Consider the following 17,654-nt stretch of genomic DNA (forward strand, 5'->3'; position numbering starts at 1 on the left):
GAAATCGAACGGATGGTCCAAATCATCCACAAGAAGTTCTCCTCGATTCAGATGCAACTCAAACAGTCGACTTGTGAGGCAGTTATGATTCTCAGATCGCGGTTTTTGGATGCCCGAAGGAAACGTCGCAATTTCAGCAAGCAAGCTTCGGAAATTTTAAACGAATATTTTTACTCGCATTTATCGAATCCGTATCCCAGCGAAGAAGCGAAGGAGGAGTTGGCCCGAAAATGCGGGATTACAGTGAGCCAAGTCTCCAATTGGTTCGGTAATAAGCGAATCAGATACAAGAAAAATATAGGGAAGGCACAAGAAGAGGCCAATCTGTACGCGGCGAAGAAAGCGGCCGGGGCTTCGCCTTACAGTGGCACCCCCACCCCCATGATGTCTCCAGCGCCTCCACAAGACTCCATGGGGTACTCCATGGGCTCCGCCTACGACCAGAGCTCGGCATATGACGCCAGTAGCTGTGGGTACGACCCAATGCACGCACAGGAATTATCGCCCTAATCAAACCTTAATTAATTAAGAAATACAGTTGTATACTAACCCATGTATACTGAATTTTGTATCGTGTACAGTGTGTTTCTGGGTTGAAATTGCTTCAAGTCTTATTTTTATTATAGTTAGGAGTACTTGCAATATATTTCTAGATTATTTTTAGTAGGCGAATTAAGGCGAGTTTTTCTTCAGTATTTTTTGTATATTTATCTATTTTTATTGATAAGGAGCAGCTGGGTGAGGAAAACTTTGCTTTAACGCCGAGTTCTTTCGAAATTTACAGTGCTTAAGTATTTAAATAAATAAATAACTGTAGTATCTGGTTGTTTAATTTCTATTTTGTAATTAATTACATTGTTTTTGTTCAACAATTTAAAATTGCCGCCTTGGTATTTCCAGTTGTGCCACCACTATCACCCAATTGGTCCCCCTATTTACAACATTTCTACGTTACATCTTACTATTACAGTATTGTGGTCTTTGTTTTTTGCGTTTAGGAAAACAGTTGGAATTTACTTTCGCCCAAGAAATGAATATTTTGAGTCAATTTCGTGGGTCATTTCGCTTCGTGTGGGTGTCAGTCCTGCCAAAACAAAAACCGATCAAATGTCAAATTCTTGACATTCGCACTTATTTACTCAATTTTCACCTCAAATCGTCTTACATTTCGCACAATGTGTTTGAAAGTGTCGTTTTCGTCCCCAAATTAGGTGATTTTCGCGTTGCAAACACCCCAAGGTTGTTTCAAATCAATAATGTAGTGACAATGCCTCAGGAGGCGTAATAAGCTATTGAGGTGTCTCGAGTGGCCCCCATTATGGAGGATAGTTTGAGCGTGAAATCAAATGAGTCGGTGGCAACGAGCGAAGAGTTTGATTTTGTCAGTGACAAGCCAACGAATAAAACCCCAACGTTGGATATTAAAGGAGATCTGAGCGAGTTGAAGAGTGCCTTGACGGAGGTGTTGCAGGAATCTGGGAGGAATATGGATGAGGTGGATGCTAAGGAGAAGAAGATTGGTCATTCGACCTTCTACGGGTGTTTGGTGGAGCCGGGGAAGGACCCGCTGTCAAGGACGGGGGAGGACAGTCCGGGGGAAAAACAGGATTCGATTAAGCAGGATTCGAACGAAGAGGAGGAAGGTGAGGGTCTGATAATGATCCAAATGCAGAAAAATTGTGATTGTTGTTATACGACCCTGAAATTTGTGATAAGGGGAATGCGGATTATCTAAATTTATTCATTCTTTGTTATGGTGGTGATGTCATGGCGTGTTTATTTACTAACGCAAATTAAATTATTGTTTGAGGATAATTATTGTTTCAATAATTGAAATAATCGGGATATGATTATTTAAAATATAAAGGCTGTCCTAGAATATTTGGTTTAAATCTAACATAAACTCAATTTCAAACATATAAGGCAACTAGGCAACAACAATTTATATTGATTTAAGGTAAATTGTGTTCAAAATAAATGTTTGTTTAATTATGAAGTAATACGACATGAAGTGAATCAAAGATAATTTAAACAAGTGGAAAATATAGAAACTATGTTTGATAAGTTTATTGACTGTTGACATTTAATTTGACATTTTGTGATAAAGTATGAGTTAATTTCATTTTTGTCGAGTGACTGAGGAAATCAATTTTAATTGACATAAAAATTGAATCTATAATAACAAATTTCGATTTTTATCATTACTTTGTTTACTAGAATGGTTAATGTTTTATACATATTTTTTGCCACTTATTTAATCTTTAAATACCGCAATATTGTTATTGTTACGCGCTACTGCTGGTATAAAGTTAGTTCCTATTTGGGTGAATTAGGTCAAGGTTGTGAGATATACGTTGTCAAGGACTATATTTTAATGTAAATAAAAATTAAACAAAGTGATAAGAATTACAATAAACGTGTATCAGGTGAGTCAAGTTTTGTACTCATTTTTTAAAATATTATATGAAGTCTAAGTAAGATAAGATACCAGGAACTTGGAAGAAATGTTTAAAAAAATATATTTTTTGGCATTTGACATTTTTTTATGTCTATTTAATGATACTGATTTTCTATATGTTTTTTTTTTATAATTATTTAGTAAAGATACAGAAATTATTGTAATTATTGCACACTTCCTTAACTTTTGTGGAGCAGTTTATTTTCTCAAGTTTCAAAATTTTACTTTAAGTAATTGTCTTAAATAGATAATGGATAATTGTTTTTGCATCTACTTTTTATTTTAATTTTTAAAAAATCATTTATTTAGCAAAAAATTGTAGTGTGCAGATATGAAAACATTGTGTATTAATTTTTGTTGTCGTCATGGTAACAAGTTGATTTCCTAGGAAACTATTACTTTATCATTTTAGAGACAATGTAGCCACATCTACATATAAACAAAAATTCTTTATACGGGGTGTTTCAGAACATTTCTCTACCAGCTTTCATTGAATTGGTGTGCCACTTTTTAAGCGCTCTGTATGATAAAAAGTTTTCTATCAATTTTTTATTCCATAAAACTTATAAAAGCCATTTCACCAAAAATTATGTGTTGCAATGTTAATGTGCAATTTTAAATTCAAAAATCATTTCAATTTGAATAAAATCAATTTTTATGTTATTTATCGGGAATTTTAGTCAATTAATGATTTGTTAATGAAGTAATAATAAATCTCCAATACAATAGGACTTAAAAGCCTGGTAACTATAGAAGATTTACGAGTCGATTTTATGACAAATATAAAAAAATTTAACAATTTTAACAAAGGTCATTCTTTTATACAGAATTTATTTAAGTTATTCTAACATATTAGTTTTCTGTAAGATATACATAGAGACAGTCTTAGTTTGCTCATCCTGTATGTATACAGGGATACAGGGTGTTTTGTAAATAGACCAAAATCTCTCGAAGAATTCTTCCTTCAAGCAACGTTAAATTTTATTTTCTTTTTTAAATTGTAAGTTACAACTGTTTGAATGTGACCAATGAAAAAGAAAAATTGTTTATCTCAAAAATGGGAATTAAGTAACAATATTAACAGTTATTACTGACTGCCGCCACTGTTTTGACATTAACATGAGAAAAATTTGATTAGAATGTTCTTGGTCACAGAATACTTATCATATTGAGCAAATTTTGTCTCTGATTAGGTAATTTCTCATCTTTTTAAACAAAATATAATAAAAAAATATTAATAATAGTGCACGTACGTAGTAATCGCCACCTGAGAGATTATTGTTTATTAACATAAACGGTTTACAGGATTTGATTTTAATTTTATTGTACCACAAGAAAAGCGATTTAAATTTTATTTTCTGACCATTAGAAAAATGTTTTTTTAGGTGAAAAATTATTTATAAAGTAGCTATTTTTACCTTATCGTTGGTTTTATTTTCTTTCAACAATATTTCCTGATATTAAAAATTAACAACCAAAGTAACACTACGTTTTTACGATCATATCATATAAGTCATATAACAATACGTTTATTTCTACTATTATTGACCGGTCACAATGTGGGCATTAGCCAAAATGATAAAACCAACACGGGTCAAGTAGGCGTCGTCAATTGTTACCAAAATGAAAAACAAACTACTGTTCCAACTGTTTTTTTGTTGTTACAAAAGTGAGAAAACAAGACAAAAAAAAATATTCAAATCTTTATAGTTTCAGATATCGATCAAGATTGTACGATTTTCGCTGGCGTGACGTATTTGGGCGCCGCCGCTATAAACGCCCCCAAATCCGAAGCCGAAATCCAACGAAACATGACCATATTAAACGAACAAAGTTCGGAACAAGGTATTAAAGTGTCCGTTTCGGTGCCATGCTCATCGCAGGGGTTTGTGGTGTAAGTGTTGCCAACTTTAATTCACACACTATGGCCGACTTTGTTTCTAGTCTATACGACGCCAACTCGAATTCGGTGATTTCCCGTTACGAAATACACCGTATTTTGTTTTACGCTCGGGGGGCTGTCGATGGTAGCGAAGCCGGTTGTTTCGCCTTTACTTGGTCACATGGTGATACGCAAGAATCCGCCATTTTTCAGTGCCATGTTTTCCGATGTGACATAGCCGAAGCGGTGTCACGTGTCTCAGGTTGGTCACATGACCTGTGTCCGATTTATTGATCGATATTCGTTTGTTTAGCTTGTTTTGCGAAGGCGTTTCAAAGAGTGCCACGATCAATGAGTAGTTCAGTCACGTCGGCGTTGGATATGACGGGGTCTATTACAACAATACCTGAAGCCAGGACTTTAATGTATGTGTTTGAAGTCAGTTTGGAGATTAAAGAGGATGATGGGAAGGTAATTTGTGTTTTTGGAGTTGGCAACAGTGTTCAAATGTCACCTTAGGGAACCTTCTCAACTGTGGGGAAAGACAGGTCCGGTTTTAAATTGAAAACAAATTTAGAGAAACAATTGTGTTTGAGTATACGTCAAGTGTCGGATAATGGGCCCCAATTGCACATCGAGCGTTGTTTCGGGGTGCTTGTGGCACCCGGCCGGCATGTGCGTCATTCCGACATGCAACTACTCGAAATGGTACAACTACCAACTTTAAAAAACCAAAATTACTAAATGTGGTTTTTAGAAAGAACAAGTTCCGTCGAATAATTCCTGTACTTTAATTTCGGCAACTTGGGATCCGACCGAACCATCGTTCGAGGCATTAAATCAAGAAACACCAAAAGATGTGAAACAATTCATGACAGTCGCTGTAGATTTAGTGATACGGGGAATACAGGAACCTGTAAGATTTCAAATCGAAACACCGGTACGAATTTTCGGACAAAACGAGCGAAATTTCTGGTATTTTCAGAAGAGGTCGCTTGTGCAACAATTTTTTTTGAATCTCAAAGAGGTAAGTGAAAAAAAAAACTAGAACAACAATAAAATTCTAGTTAATGACCTCTTGTGTTATCAGAGGTTACTGAGAATTTTAATTGTACGGAAATTTATTTATCATTTGTGTTTATTTGAGGTTACAACGTTTTCTTTGTTTTGTAAATGTTATAAAAATTGTGCTTGTTAGGTGGTTGCTGGTGATCTCAACGACATATATTACGAAGTTTTGAATATGGAAACGTCGGGTGAATTGGATAGAAATTTACTTAATCTTAACTTAAATCTATCGAGCCTTATACAGTCACCTAGTATTACGTCCATTGACACCATAACGCCTAAAGATGAGTACAATTCAGGTAAGTGGAGATATTTCGCATTTGATTCGAATGAAATTATCGGTTTTGGGTCGTTGTGCAATTGTTTATTTGTGTCAAGGACTTGGGGTAATCGGAGGAGCAATTTTTGTCGTGCTCGATAAGTGCAAAAAACAATGACAATTCAGTTTTCTATTTTTAAATAAATTTTCGTTTAGTTTTTTTTAACAAGTAACATAAATAAAATAACACAGTACAGCATTGAACGTTTTTATCAGTCATTCCTGTCTCATCGAATTCGTATTGATATTTTTTGACGCTTACAAACGCTGTAAAGAGAATTTCACTAGACTCATTTCGATACTTAACAGGTTTAAAAATGACAAATGACCATTGTCATTGTAATTAATTAATACAGGGTGTACCAGCAAACTGGAATAAGAGAAAATCAGCGAATATTTGTCAAAATCGTCAAAATTTGACGCTTCAAACTGTCCAATTTCAATTTTTCGTTATGTTTTTCCTATTTTATTGGCATTGCTAGTGCACTCTTACAATTTTTTTTTGATTTGTTGTTGAGGTTGTGTTTACTTCCAGCAAAACTTATGTTGTTTTAGTTTTCACGGGGAATGCACTGGGAAAACCATATCAAATTTTGTCTGATAATTTGTATAGGAATTTAGTAATTTGTCTGTACACAAAAAATGTGCGTATTAACGTTTATTATGTGGTGGCCAATGCTCCGCTACCAATCTAATAAAGAAAATTACATTAAACTCATTTCGATAATCAAACTAATGGATTATAAATGACAATTATATCCTTGTGGATTTATTGTACCTACTGAAATAAGGAAAATAATTGTCAATCAGTGTTCATTTAACTTGTCAAAGACGTCAAAATTTAACGTTTCTGACTGTTCAATGTCGATTTTAGGTTATGTTTTTTTCTATTTCTTTGACATTTTTAATACTAAAGTCGCGGTCAAGTGTAAATCCGACTTTAAACATCCAATTGTTTTTTTTAGGGACATATCTATCAAAAATGACAATTCTGAAAAAGTCGGGTTAGAATACTACACATATAAAATATACTGCTCCTGTCACAATTATTGACACAATTTAGATAATTCAGTTACCAACATTATTGACACAACTCACACACTAGAGGTGGCGGGCTAGGGGCTGCCAACTTTACAATAAATTAAATGGCCACTGTGAATTGACCGCGACTTTATTTACTAATTAATTTAAATAGGAATGTAGTAATTTACTCGACACAAAAAATGTGCATTTTTACGTTTATTGATCAATGCCACCACTACCAATCTCGTAAGAAAAATTCCACATTTCGATACTGAAGTATTGAATCATTTGACTGTCATAATATTTGTCGAAAACACGTTTCTGACTGTCCAAATCTAATTTTTAGTTATATTATTTTTCCTATTTGTTTGACATTGCCAGTGCCATCTATTGGCTGCTCTCCCACTAATAATTTTTTTGACTGATAATTTGAATAGGAATTCAATCATTGAACTTGACACAAAAAACTTTTAAAGAAAATTCCACTAGACTCATTTCGATACTCAAACAAGTGGTTTAAGAATGGCAAATGACAATTTTTGTTGACTGATAATTTGAATGGGAATTTAGTAATTTGACTTGACACAAAAAATTGCATTTTTATGTTTATTTGTCAATGCCACCGCTACCAACCTCGTAAGGAAAATTCAACTATAGAATCATTTCGATACTGAAGTAGGGAAAAAGACAAGTGTTGTCAATTAACAATCATTTAATTATAATAATTGTGGAAAACATCGGAATTTGACGTTTCTATCTCTTCAATTCCAATTTTTGGTTATATGTTTCCTATTTCTTTGACATTGCTAGTGCCATCCTCGTAAGGAAAATTCCACTAGACTCGTTTCGATACTCAACCAAGTGGTTTAAAAATTACTTGTATTTTTTTTTAATTAGACGGCGATGAGCCCCTTCTGAGTGGCACCGGTCTCGTGTCGAAAGACTGCTCCGAAGACGTCCTTGAAAGTTGGGCCGATGTTTTGACTCGTTGGAAGTCGACGAAACAGCCACCTAAACAACTTGCGAGTCTAGTCCGTACCGGAATTCCGGAAGCTTTAAGAGGAGAAGTATGGCAGCGTTTAGCCGGCGTCGAAGAAGACACAGAAATGATGGAAAATTACCGTTTACTCATCACTAAAGTTGGTTTAAAAAAATACAATTTTTGGTCATTTTTTATGATTTTGCTTCGGTAGGAAAGCAGTTGCGAGAATGTGATCCAAAGAGACATTGCTCGCACCTTTCCCGCCCATGATTTCTTTAAAGAGGCTGGTGGTTTGGGTCAAGATTCTCTCTACAGGGTGAGCAAAGCCTACGCCGTCTACGATTCAGAAGTCGGCTATTGTCAGGGACTTAGTTTTTTAGCGGCTACGTTACTGTTACATGTGAGTGACGAAGTTGAAACTTTATGGAATTGATCATCGATTGTTTCAGATGCCGGAGGAACAAGCTTTTTGTGTTTTAGTCAAACTGATGTACAATTATCATTTGAGAGATTTATATAAAGACGGTTTTGACAATCTCTATCTCCGTCTCTATCAACTCAACTGTCTTATGAAAGAACAATTGTCACCATTGTGGCAACATTTCGCTGATCATCATGTCGAAACACACATGTTTGCATCGCAATGGTTTCTGACTTTGTTTACTGCCAGATTTCCCTTAAATTTTGTTTTTCAAATAATTGATGTTTTCTTGTTGCAAGGAATTGATACTTTGTTTCAAGTTGCTTTGGCTCTCTTGACGGTAAGACTTGACTTGGTTTGATCGACGATTGTCAATTGTTTGTCTAGGCATACATGAAGGACTTGATCCAGTTGGATTTTGAAGGTATTTTAAAATACTTTCGTGTTTCTCTTCCGAAGAAATGTCGAAATGAGGAGTCTACAAGACAGTTGATCAAGTCGGCTTGTATGATAAAATTAAAGAAGTTGCGGAAATTTGAAGCTGAGTATTTCGCCCTGAAAGGTAATAGTTTGTGTGTTGTGTGGGTTTGTTGTAACAAAAACTAATCAAACTAACGAGGAGTTTTCACATGGTGTATACATTAAGTAGTAGCTGTGTGTTACCTCCTCTAGACGGCTGGGAAATTATCATTTTGGATTCAGAAGCTGCAGATAACGCCGAAAGTGAAGCGAATGAAGTGCAACAGTTACGAGTGACATTAGGACGTTACGAAGAAGAACGAAAATTGATGTTTGACGAAATAGCACAGTTGAAAGACATGTTGAAACGAGAAGTGGAACAAGCGGAAAAAGACAAGAAGAATTATACGACAATCATAAACGATTATAAGTTAGTTAGGCAAAGATTGGATACTCAGTTGCATGCAGTGCGGACCGAATTGGAGAATCTCAAAGTAAGAAAATCTTGTTGTAGGCTTCACTAACGCAGTTTTGTAGTATAAAATGTCAAATTGTGACAAATGCAAGGTTTTTATCGACGAACCCAAGCAATACAACGAAGACAACGAAATTGACGGCTCCGAAAGAGTGAGAGAGTTGGAGTTAGAATTGGCGCAAACCAAGCTGGCACAAGTCGAAGCCGAGTGTCGCAATCAGGTGAGTTGTGAAATTTTTCGATCATGTGACTAATCGTGATTGGTAGGATTTGATTCATCGATTGAGAACAACCGAAATCGAGTTAACTTCGGCTAAAAACAGTTGGCCACCTTGGTTGAGTAAGACGTTGAGTTCGATCAAAGAAGTTGCAAATAAGAAGGATTTCGGTAATATGACATATCCGAGTAACATTCCGAACACAGCGCCATCTTTTATCTCTCACATAAATGCAATAAGACGCGAAAGTGTGCCATTGAGGAGTGACCATAGTAATATAAGGGAACAGCGACGCGAATCCACCCCCATTATCAAGGATTCGCAGAGTTGTAGTAGCTTGAAAACTCACAATTGATCGTAATTGATGTTATTTGTTTTGTTAGATATTATCGTAGAATTTGTATTAATTTTATTTATGATCTATGTACATTAAAATATTAACACCTGGATTCCAGTTTTATCAAATAGCCCTTTTTCGATTTCAAGACCACTCCAGGTGAGAATTCGATTTCGCGGACAGACTTGAAGTCGGTTGAGATCCTGTAGCGGCGGATTATCGTTGAAATGACGGTTTTTATGGCCATCATGGCGTATTTGAAACCTGAAATGAGAGGAATTGGCCGATAGAAGGCGCTGGTTTGGGCTTACCGATACAGTTTCGGGGGCCGCCACTGAAAGGTAAGTACGAGTAGGGGTGGCGTTTGGCCACCTCTTCGGGGAGGAACCTATCAGGGTTGAATTCGAGGGGTTTCGGCCAAATTTTGGGGTCTCTATGCGCGTACAGAATGCTGATTATGCATTCGCAACCTTCGGGTAGTGTGTATATGTCTACCAACACAAAATAATTGTTGCCAACTGAGAAAATAAATTTTACCAGTCACTATATCCTGGCTGACACGCCTCCCCACCGCCGCCGTCACTGGAAACAACCGCAAGGTTTCCTTGATGACCATTTCCAAATATGTCATTTCTGTCAAATCATCAGCAGTGACGGTTCTGTCACTATTACCGAAAATGTTGTAGAGTTCGTCGTAAACTTTGTCCTAGATGAAATTTGTAATTTGTGACAGTTTGACAATTTTTTTTTACCTGTATCAAAGGGTGCATTCCTAACATAATCAAAGTAAAGCTTTTGACGGACCCTAAGGACTCGCTTCCCGCAGCTACCATAGTCTGGGCCTCTTCCAAGAGCTCTTGATCGTGCCAGTTGTCATCTTCCGACATTTCGATCAAGTGGTCAATGAAACATTTCCTTGTTTTTGCCTCTAAAGTTATCATTGAACAGAAAATTTGAATTACGGGAAACTATACCTGAAAAGGATAGATCGTTTTTGTGGTCCTGATATTGCACTTTCTTCTCAGTGACAATCTATTAAATTAAGTAATAGAATTTAAATTAAAAAGAAAATTGTAACATACATTTTCAACAAAAATTTGGAGTTGATTTGACAGTTGTTTCAACTGTTTTGAGTAGTTGCTCAGACGCCAGACGAAATTTGGATGCAACCAATAATGGAATAACCTCATAAAAACCAGTTCTAAAGCTCTGAAAAACAAAAAGATTAAAACGTGCTGATTTCACTTTTTTTGTTTTACTTCGACAAGTTGTGAGCATAGTCTGAATGTCCTTGCTCGTAAATTTTCGTCCCCATTGCTGTCTCTACAATTAAATTTCTTCATATTTTTTTAAAACACACGTTTTCTTACCACAAGTAATTTCCAGGGCGGTATTGGTCAAAATTGGAAAAACATCAAAGGTTCCCTTCCCGACAAACTTATCCAACTCTGGCACCACCCTTAATGAATTTTGCGAAAAAACTTCAACGTAACTTTTCAAAATCGGCATACTAAAAGTACTTAAAACGACTTTCCGATGCCTTTTCCACTTTTCGACTAAATTTTTTTTATGAAATTAATTTTTCTCGACTTAAACACTCACCTGGACCGGTAAAAAGCCCCTCTTGAAGTAGACTCGACAAAAAATGGTAATTTTCCGCCTTTTCCAGCGCTTTATTTAACACAATTTCAATGTCTTCGGGTCCAGTCACGACAATGTACAACTGCCGCCCCAACCAAATTTTCCAAGGCGATTTGTATTTTTTTATCAAGTGGATAACATTGTCAATTATACTTTCGTTGCTACCCAAAAAATAGTAAGCACTTCCGATCAGGGGTAAGGCTAGGGGGCCTTCGAGTTTCGATGCGTGGAACCGCAAAAGTTTCTGTTTTTTTGAAAAATAACCCGCGAGAAAATAAATGCCAGCTATGAAGACGCTTAAAACCACTAACATTGTTGTCGATTGCATTTTGTTCTATTAAAACGAGTTCTGTGTAAAATAAACTTTTTATACCCTTGAGGGAAGTGGTGGAGGTGGGTCAGGTTTTTGCAATGTGGTTTGACTGGTATTGGGCTGAGGGATAAATTTTTACAAATGCAATGCTTATATTTTTTTATAAAGCAAATTGTATACAGGTGTCCATAATTTTTTTTTCATTGTTAATTTTTTTTGAAAATTATACAGAAAATTATTTTTAACTATACAGCGTGATTCAAAAATAAGTTACAATTCAAACTTACATTTTCTTTAATGAAATACCATATATGTTGCTTTGTATTTTTGGATGTAGCTTTTTATTACAACGTTTTTAAGTTAAACTTTTATTGCTTAGTTTTTGAAATAAGTTTTTTTTGACGAAAACAATTTTTTTTTTAAATTTAAACACAAAAACTTAGAGGGCTAGAAAATAGTGTTTTACTGCTACAAAGAATTACAGTTTTTTAGTGTTTTGCATTTGTAAAAATAAAAAATTGTTGAAGTTAAAATGAAACACCCTATTTCTTGTATTTTTGCATCTAATAGATTGTTAAGTTGTCTATATAAAAACATAAGTTTGTATTGTAACTTATTTTTAGGACACGCTGTATAGTTAAAAATCAATTTCCTATACACATTTTTTCAAATTTTAACACTTAAAGGACACATGAAGTATTTACCATCCAAGTGTGGCCCAAAATACTTGCTTTTTTATTTTTTCCTCCCAAAAAATTATCAAATCTTGACAAATTTTGTGTTTACATGCTTGTATCTTCATTTTGGATACATCTAGGAAGTTCTTTTTTTTTTCCATATTCTCTTCGATGGGTGTAGATTACAACGTATACATCATTACATATTTAATTTTGAGCAAAAAATTCTGAAAAAATTATGTTTTTTTATATTGTGTTATTTTCGTATTCAGCACATTTTAGAACTGCAATATTTTCATTTGTGCGACACATATCGAAATTTGCACCAAAAACTTTAGTACTTGAGCTGTTTCTTTTTTGTAAAATAAATAAAATCGCAACTTTAAAATTTTATTACACAAAAGTAACACAAGAAAATTTCTTTTCTGGGAATTTTTTTCTCAAAATTATATTTTGATGTAAATGTATAACCTACTCATCAAAAGAATTTAAAAAAGAACATAATTTTAATTTTTCCAAAAAAAACTTGCTAAAAACTGAAGTCAGTGTTATAAATAGCCAAAAGTATCCAAAAACTGTTAAATCATATTTTTTAAGCCTTATTATTTAAATTTATTTAATTTATTTAAGGTCGATTTCATAACAAAATTAGAATGTGAAATTTTTGCCAACAAATTTGTAGTAATCAGCATATCCTAAACAACATTTAATTTAATGCTCTTTTAAATTCGATTATGAAACTGACTCTTACATTTATTTAAATTTATATAAATTTAAATAAAATTGCTTCTATTATTATTCACTAAGTGTTATTTTGGCAAAAGCTAGTCTTTTTTTAATGCCTACACCTTTTTCAAGAGTAATTCAGAAAGCGTAAGATATAATTCAGAAAACGTTAATTGTAATTCAGATTAGTACATTGAATTTCAGAAAGTGTTAATTGTAATTCAAAACACTAAAATGTATTTTAGAAACTATCAGATGTAATTCAAATTAGTTAATTTAATTTCTGAAAGCGTAAATTAGAATTCAGATTAGTCCATTGTATTTCAGAAAGTGTTAATTATAATTTAGAGTCTGTTATTTGTAATTGATAATTTATCAATTGTAATTGAGAATTCGTTATTTTCAATTAAAAATTACATTATTAAAATCAAAAATTATCTTATTTATTTTGTAAAATACCAAGTTTATGTAATTCTTTAATTTTGAAAATAAAATAATTCGTGTTTATATGTAAACTTCGTTTTGAGACAACAGTAAGTTACTCATTTGAATTACAATTGATATTTTCTGGATTACATGTAACATGAAATTGAATTTACTGTTCTGAATTACAATTAATACTTTCTGAAATACAATTCACTAATCTGAATGTCAGTTTATGCTTTCTGAATTTAATTTCACAAAGCATAAACGAAATTAACTAATCTGAATTACATCTCATGGTTTCTGAAACTCATTGACATGAATTACAATTAACACTTTCTGAAAGACAATTGAGTAATCTAAATTACGATTTACGCTTTCTGAAACTAAATTGACTAATCGGAATTACGTGTGATGGATTCTGAATTACACTTGAAAAAGGTGTAGTAAACAATTCTTTGAAATTTGATTTGTTTATTTCTGGTGTGATCGTTATTTTGGAGTCTTCTTGTTGACAAATAAATTTCTTAGTTTATTTGTCTGTGATGTAAACACTTTATAATAACTAAAAAAATTAAAAAAGGTGTAATAAAACTTGACACCTGGTATTTTTTGTGTCGTATTTCTATCTTACGTCCCGAAGGCAAAATTACTAATTAAAATTAAAATAAAAATTAAAATCAGCGATTTAAAGTTTAGTAAACAGTTTTAATTACTGTTTACAAAATATTATTTTAATTGTTAAATAAGTTACAAGAATTATAAACCTTGTTTTTCTAGATCAAGCCTAAACGGAAATTATCTTTATTTCAAATAATTTGTTTATTATAATGACTTAATTCATTTAACTTATACAATTTTAATAAAACCCGTACAGTATTATACCGGGTGTTTCCTAATCCAACACTAACTGATCAGCAACATTTCTCGCCGACTCGCTTTCTTCAACTTTCTCAAGTTGGCCATTTTTAAACAATTGCGAACTTTTGACAGCTGCATACAACGAAAACAACAAATGTAACGCTTGGATTTTGTTTTTGACCGGAATTTGCAACATCCCGCACAGTTTCTCTATACAGGGTGCTCCAGAAGTCGCGCCCCAGAGATAAATTTCATGTAAGATACGATACCAGAAACATGGACAAAATGTTTAAAAAATTCAATCTGTTAAAAAATTTGTCATTTATTTTTTGACATTTGACATTTTTTTATGTTTATTTAATGATACTGATGATATTGTATTTATATGTTTTTTTATAATTATGTAATAAAGGCACAAAAATTTTGCCAATAAAAGCCATAAATAACATTAAACAGAGATACAATTTAGGACACAGCTTCCTTGTTTCCTCTTCTAATAGCCTGTAGCAAAAAAACTTGAAAAATTATATTTCCAACAGAAATAAATAGTTGTGAAATTTTTCGGTCATGTGACTAATCCTGATTGGTAGGATTGAGAACAATCACAATCGAGTTAACTTCGACTAAAAACAGTTGGGCTTTTTGGTTGAGTTACAGTGACTGTATTAGAAACAGTGAGGACACGGATGGCGCCTATTTTTTATATTAAATAAATAAATAAACTTAATAGTATATTACATAACGAGCACCAGGGCCGTACCCAAGGGGGAGGATTAGGGAGTTCAAACCCCCCCCCGAAATGCTGAGCACTTTGTTATATAGTGTTATAAGTGTTAAAAAAAAATTGTTTGTTATTTTATTGAGTTAATTTTAAATTTTTGTGAATTAATTTTTCATGTGTTAATTATACAGTGTTTCATTTTTATTGTTAGGTACTTACAAATTTAAATACTTCATACAATCTTTAATTTTAAGACAAAAGTGTTTCGAAAAATGCTATGAAAGAGAGCTACACCCCCTAAATGAGGTACGTTTTTTAAAGGGTTTTTCCTATTTATTTCAGAATAGATAAAATTACATAATTTGGTACCTAAACAAATGCCAAATAACAAAATAATCAGGGGCGTCCTAAACGGTAAAACAAATTTTTAATTTTTATGCTGTTTATGGTCTGTAACATAAATTTTTAAACCGATTTTTACTAAAAATCCGAAAATTGTGTCGGAAAAACGCACAATACCCTTTATATGAAAAACTATGAAATTTTGTTGCACGAAAGTGGCACGAAACCACAGGCAAAATAGTTAGAATAAATTTTTACCCTAATCCCATGTAGTTTAGGAAGCCCCTTATTAAAAATTTCAACATTTTATTTTTGTACTTGTTTAGGTTTATAAAAGTTATCAGCTGTACCAAATTTTGAATTTTTTTTCTAAAAAGATTTCTCAAATATTGAAAAAAAAAACCTATTAAAAGACGCATTGCCAGACACTTAATATCGTGGCAACCCCTTCTCAGACACCCTTAAACTTTAATAAATTGTAACTGTACTTACGTTATACTATAAAAGCTGAATCTTATACATTTTACTTGGGACAACTATTAGAAGATGTTTTCTCAGTAACCAGACAGTTTCGACAGTTCTACCCTGGGCCAGACAAACATATAGGGTAGCTATATGCCTTCCATGATGATACTTTGTCAAAACTGCATCACATTTATTTTACTTAAAATTTAGAACTTAGCACTTAGAACTGTCAAAACTGTCTGGCTAATGAGAAAACATCATCTAATAGTTACCCAAGTAACATGTATAAAATTCAGCTTTTACAATACAGTCACAATTCATTAATGTTTAAAGGGGTGTGACAAGGGGTTGCGACGAAATTAAGTGTCTGGCAATGGATGAGATGATTTCTAATATTATTCCGAAGAAAATATTAAAAAATTACGCTTTTTTAATTGATAAATTTAAGTTGATATTTTTTACTTCTTTGCTACCTTTTATCTCCCAAAGTCACGATGACCCAAACTTCATACTTGCCCATTATTCCTACCTGTGTTGGTAGTATGCGCTGACAAATTTTCAACTTTTATAAAATGACGAAGGTCTGGCGACCGCGGGCTCTTAGACTATCACAATTGATCGTAATTGATGTTATTTGTTTTGTTAGATATTATCGTAGAATTTGTATTAATTTTATTTATAATCTATGTACATTAAAATATTAACACCTGGATTTCAGTTTTATCAAATAGCCCTTTTTCGCTTTCGAGACCACTCCAGGTGAGAATTCGATTTCGGAGACAGACTTGAAGTCGGTTGAAATCCTGTAGCGGAGGATTATCGTCGAAATTACGGTTTTTATGGCCATCATGGCGTATTTGAAGCCTGAAATGAGAGGAATTGGCCGAGAGAAGGCGCTGGTTTGGGCTTACCGATGCAGTTTCTGGGGCCACCACTGAAAGGTAAGTAGGAGTAAGGGTGGCGTTTGGACACCTCTTCGGGGAGGAACCTATTAGGGTTGAATTCGAGAGGTTTGGTCCAAATTTTGGGGTGTCTATGTAGGTACAGAATGCTGATTATACATTCGCTACCTTCGGGTAGTGTGTATCTGTCTACCAACACATAAATAATTGTTGCCAACTGAGAAAACAAATTTTACCAGTTACTATATTCTGGTTGACACGTCTCCCCACCACCGGCGTCACTGGAAATAACCGTAAGGTTTCTTTGATGACCATTTCCAAATATGTCATTTCTGTCAAGTCATCAGCAGTGACGGTTCTGTCACTATTACCGAAAATATCGTAGATTTCCTCGTAAACTTTGTCCTGGATGTAATTTGTAATTTGTGAGAGTTTGACCTTATTTTTACCTGTATCAAAGGGTGCATTCCTAACATAATCAAAGTAAAGCTTTTGACGGACCCTAAAGACTCGCTTCCCGCAACTACCATAGTCTGGGCCTCTTCCAAAAGCTCTTGATCGTGCCAGTTATCATCTTCAGACATTTGGATTAAGTGGTCAATGAAACATTTCCTTGTTTTTGCCTCTAAAGTCATCATTGAACACAAAATTTGAATTACAGAAAACTGTACCTGAGAAAAATAGATCGTTTTTGTGGTCCCGATATTGGGATTTCTTCTCAGTGACAATCTATTAAATGAAGTAATAGAGTTTAAACAAAAAAAAAAATGTAACACCTACATTTTGAACAAAAATTTGGAGTTGATTTGACAGTTGTTTCAACTGTTTTGAGTAGTTGCTCAGGCGCCAGACGAAATTTGGATGCAACCAATAATGGATTATCCTCACGAAAACCAGTTCTAAGACTCTGAAAAAAAAAATTAAAACCTGCTTTCACTATC

At 33.7% G+C, this 17,654-nt stretch overlaps 4 protein-coding genes across 5 annotated transcripts; 2 read left to right on the plus strand and 2 right to left on the minus strand.

Moving 5' to 3' along the window:
- LOC123010184 (homeobox protein extradenticle-like) lies at nt 1-819 on the plus strand (the record flags this gene model as incomplete). The annotated part of the gene is made up of 1 exon (XM_044406883.1): nt 1-819. A coding segment is annotated over one exon (510 nt), but the record flags the coding sequence as incomplete, so codon positions are not given.
- A 196-nt stretch (nt 820-1,015) lies between these two features.
- Nucleotides 1,016-9,754, plus strand: LOC123009516 (rab GTPase-activating protein 1-like). 2 transcript variants are annotated; one of them, XM_044405893.1, is made up of 14 exons: nt 1,016-1,643; nt 4,169-4,352; nt 4,403-4,602; nt 4,654-4,811; nt 4,860-5,048; nt 5,098-5,367; nt 5,539-5,707; nt 7,648-7,889; nt 7,944-8,132; nt 8,182-8,493; nt 8,541-8,715; nt 8,826-9,106; nt 9,150-9,308; nt 9,355-9,754. In XM_044405893.1, exons 1-14 carry the CDS (start codon nt 1,319-1,321, stop codon nt 9,658-9,660), a joined length of 3,159 nt encoding a protein of 1,052 aa, XP_044261828.1. In that variant the 5' UTR covers nt 1,016-1,318; the 3' UTR covers nt 9,661-9,754. The 2 variants fall into 2 exon arrangements, with proteins under 2 accessions (XP_044261828.1, XP_044261829.1); XM_044405894.1 differs by having other exon boundaries at nt 1,019-1,643; nt 8,856-9,106.
- Nucleotides 9,698-11,630, minus strand: LOC123009518 (cytochrome P450 4C1-like). Its single transcript, XM_044405895.1, has 9 exons — nt 11,245-11,630; nt 11,013-11,198; nt 10,902-10,965; nt 10,725-10,851; nt 10,617-10,674; nt 10,395-10,570; nt 10,180-10,348; nt 9,954-10,133; nt 9,698-9,906 (listed from the first exon to the last, which is right to left on the minus strand). Exons 1-9 carry the CDS (start codon nt 11,609-11,611, stop codon nt 9,743-9,745), a joined length of 1,491 nt encoding a protein of 496 aa, XP_044261830.1. The 5' UTR covers nt 11,612-11,630; the 3' UTR covers nt 9,698-9,742.
- Nucleotides 11,631-16,466: 4,836 nt separating this feature from the next.
- Nucleotides 16,467-17,646, minus strand: LOC123009519 (cytochrome P450 4C1-like; the record flags this gene model as incomplete). Its single annotated transcript, XM_044405896.1, has 6 exons — nt 16,467-16,675; nt 16,723-16,902; nt 16,950-17,118; nt 17,163-17,338; nt 17,385-17,442; nt 17,494-17,646. Coding segments are annotated over 6 exons (900 nt in total), but the record flags the coding sequence as incomplete, so codon positions are not given.
- Between the last annotated feature and the right edge of the window lie 8 nt (nt 17,647-17,654).

The sequence above is a fragment of the Tribolium madens genome, unplaced genomic scaffold (assembly GCF_015345945.1).
Source record: "Tribolium madens isolate multiple individuals breed KSU strain unplaced genomic scaffold, Tmad_KSU_1.1 Scaffold_7;HRSCAF=85;Tcas5.2_LG10, whole genome shotgun sequence".
NCBI classification, from domain to species: domain Eukaryota; kingdom Metazoa; phylum Arthropoda; class Insecta; order Coleoptera; family Tenebrionidae; genus Tribolium; species Tribolium madens.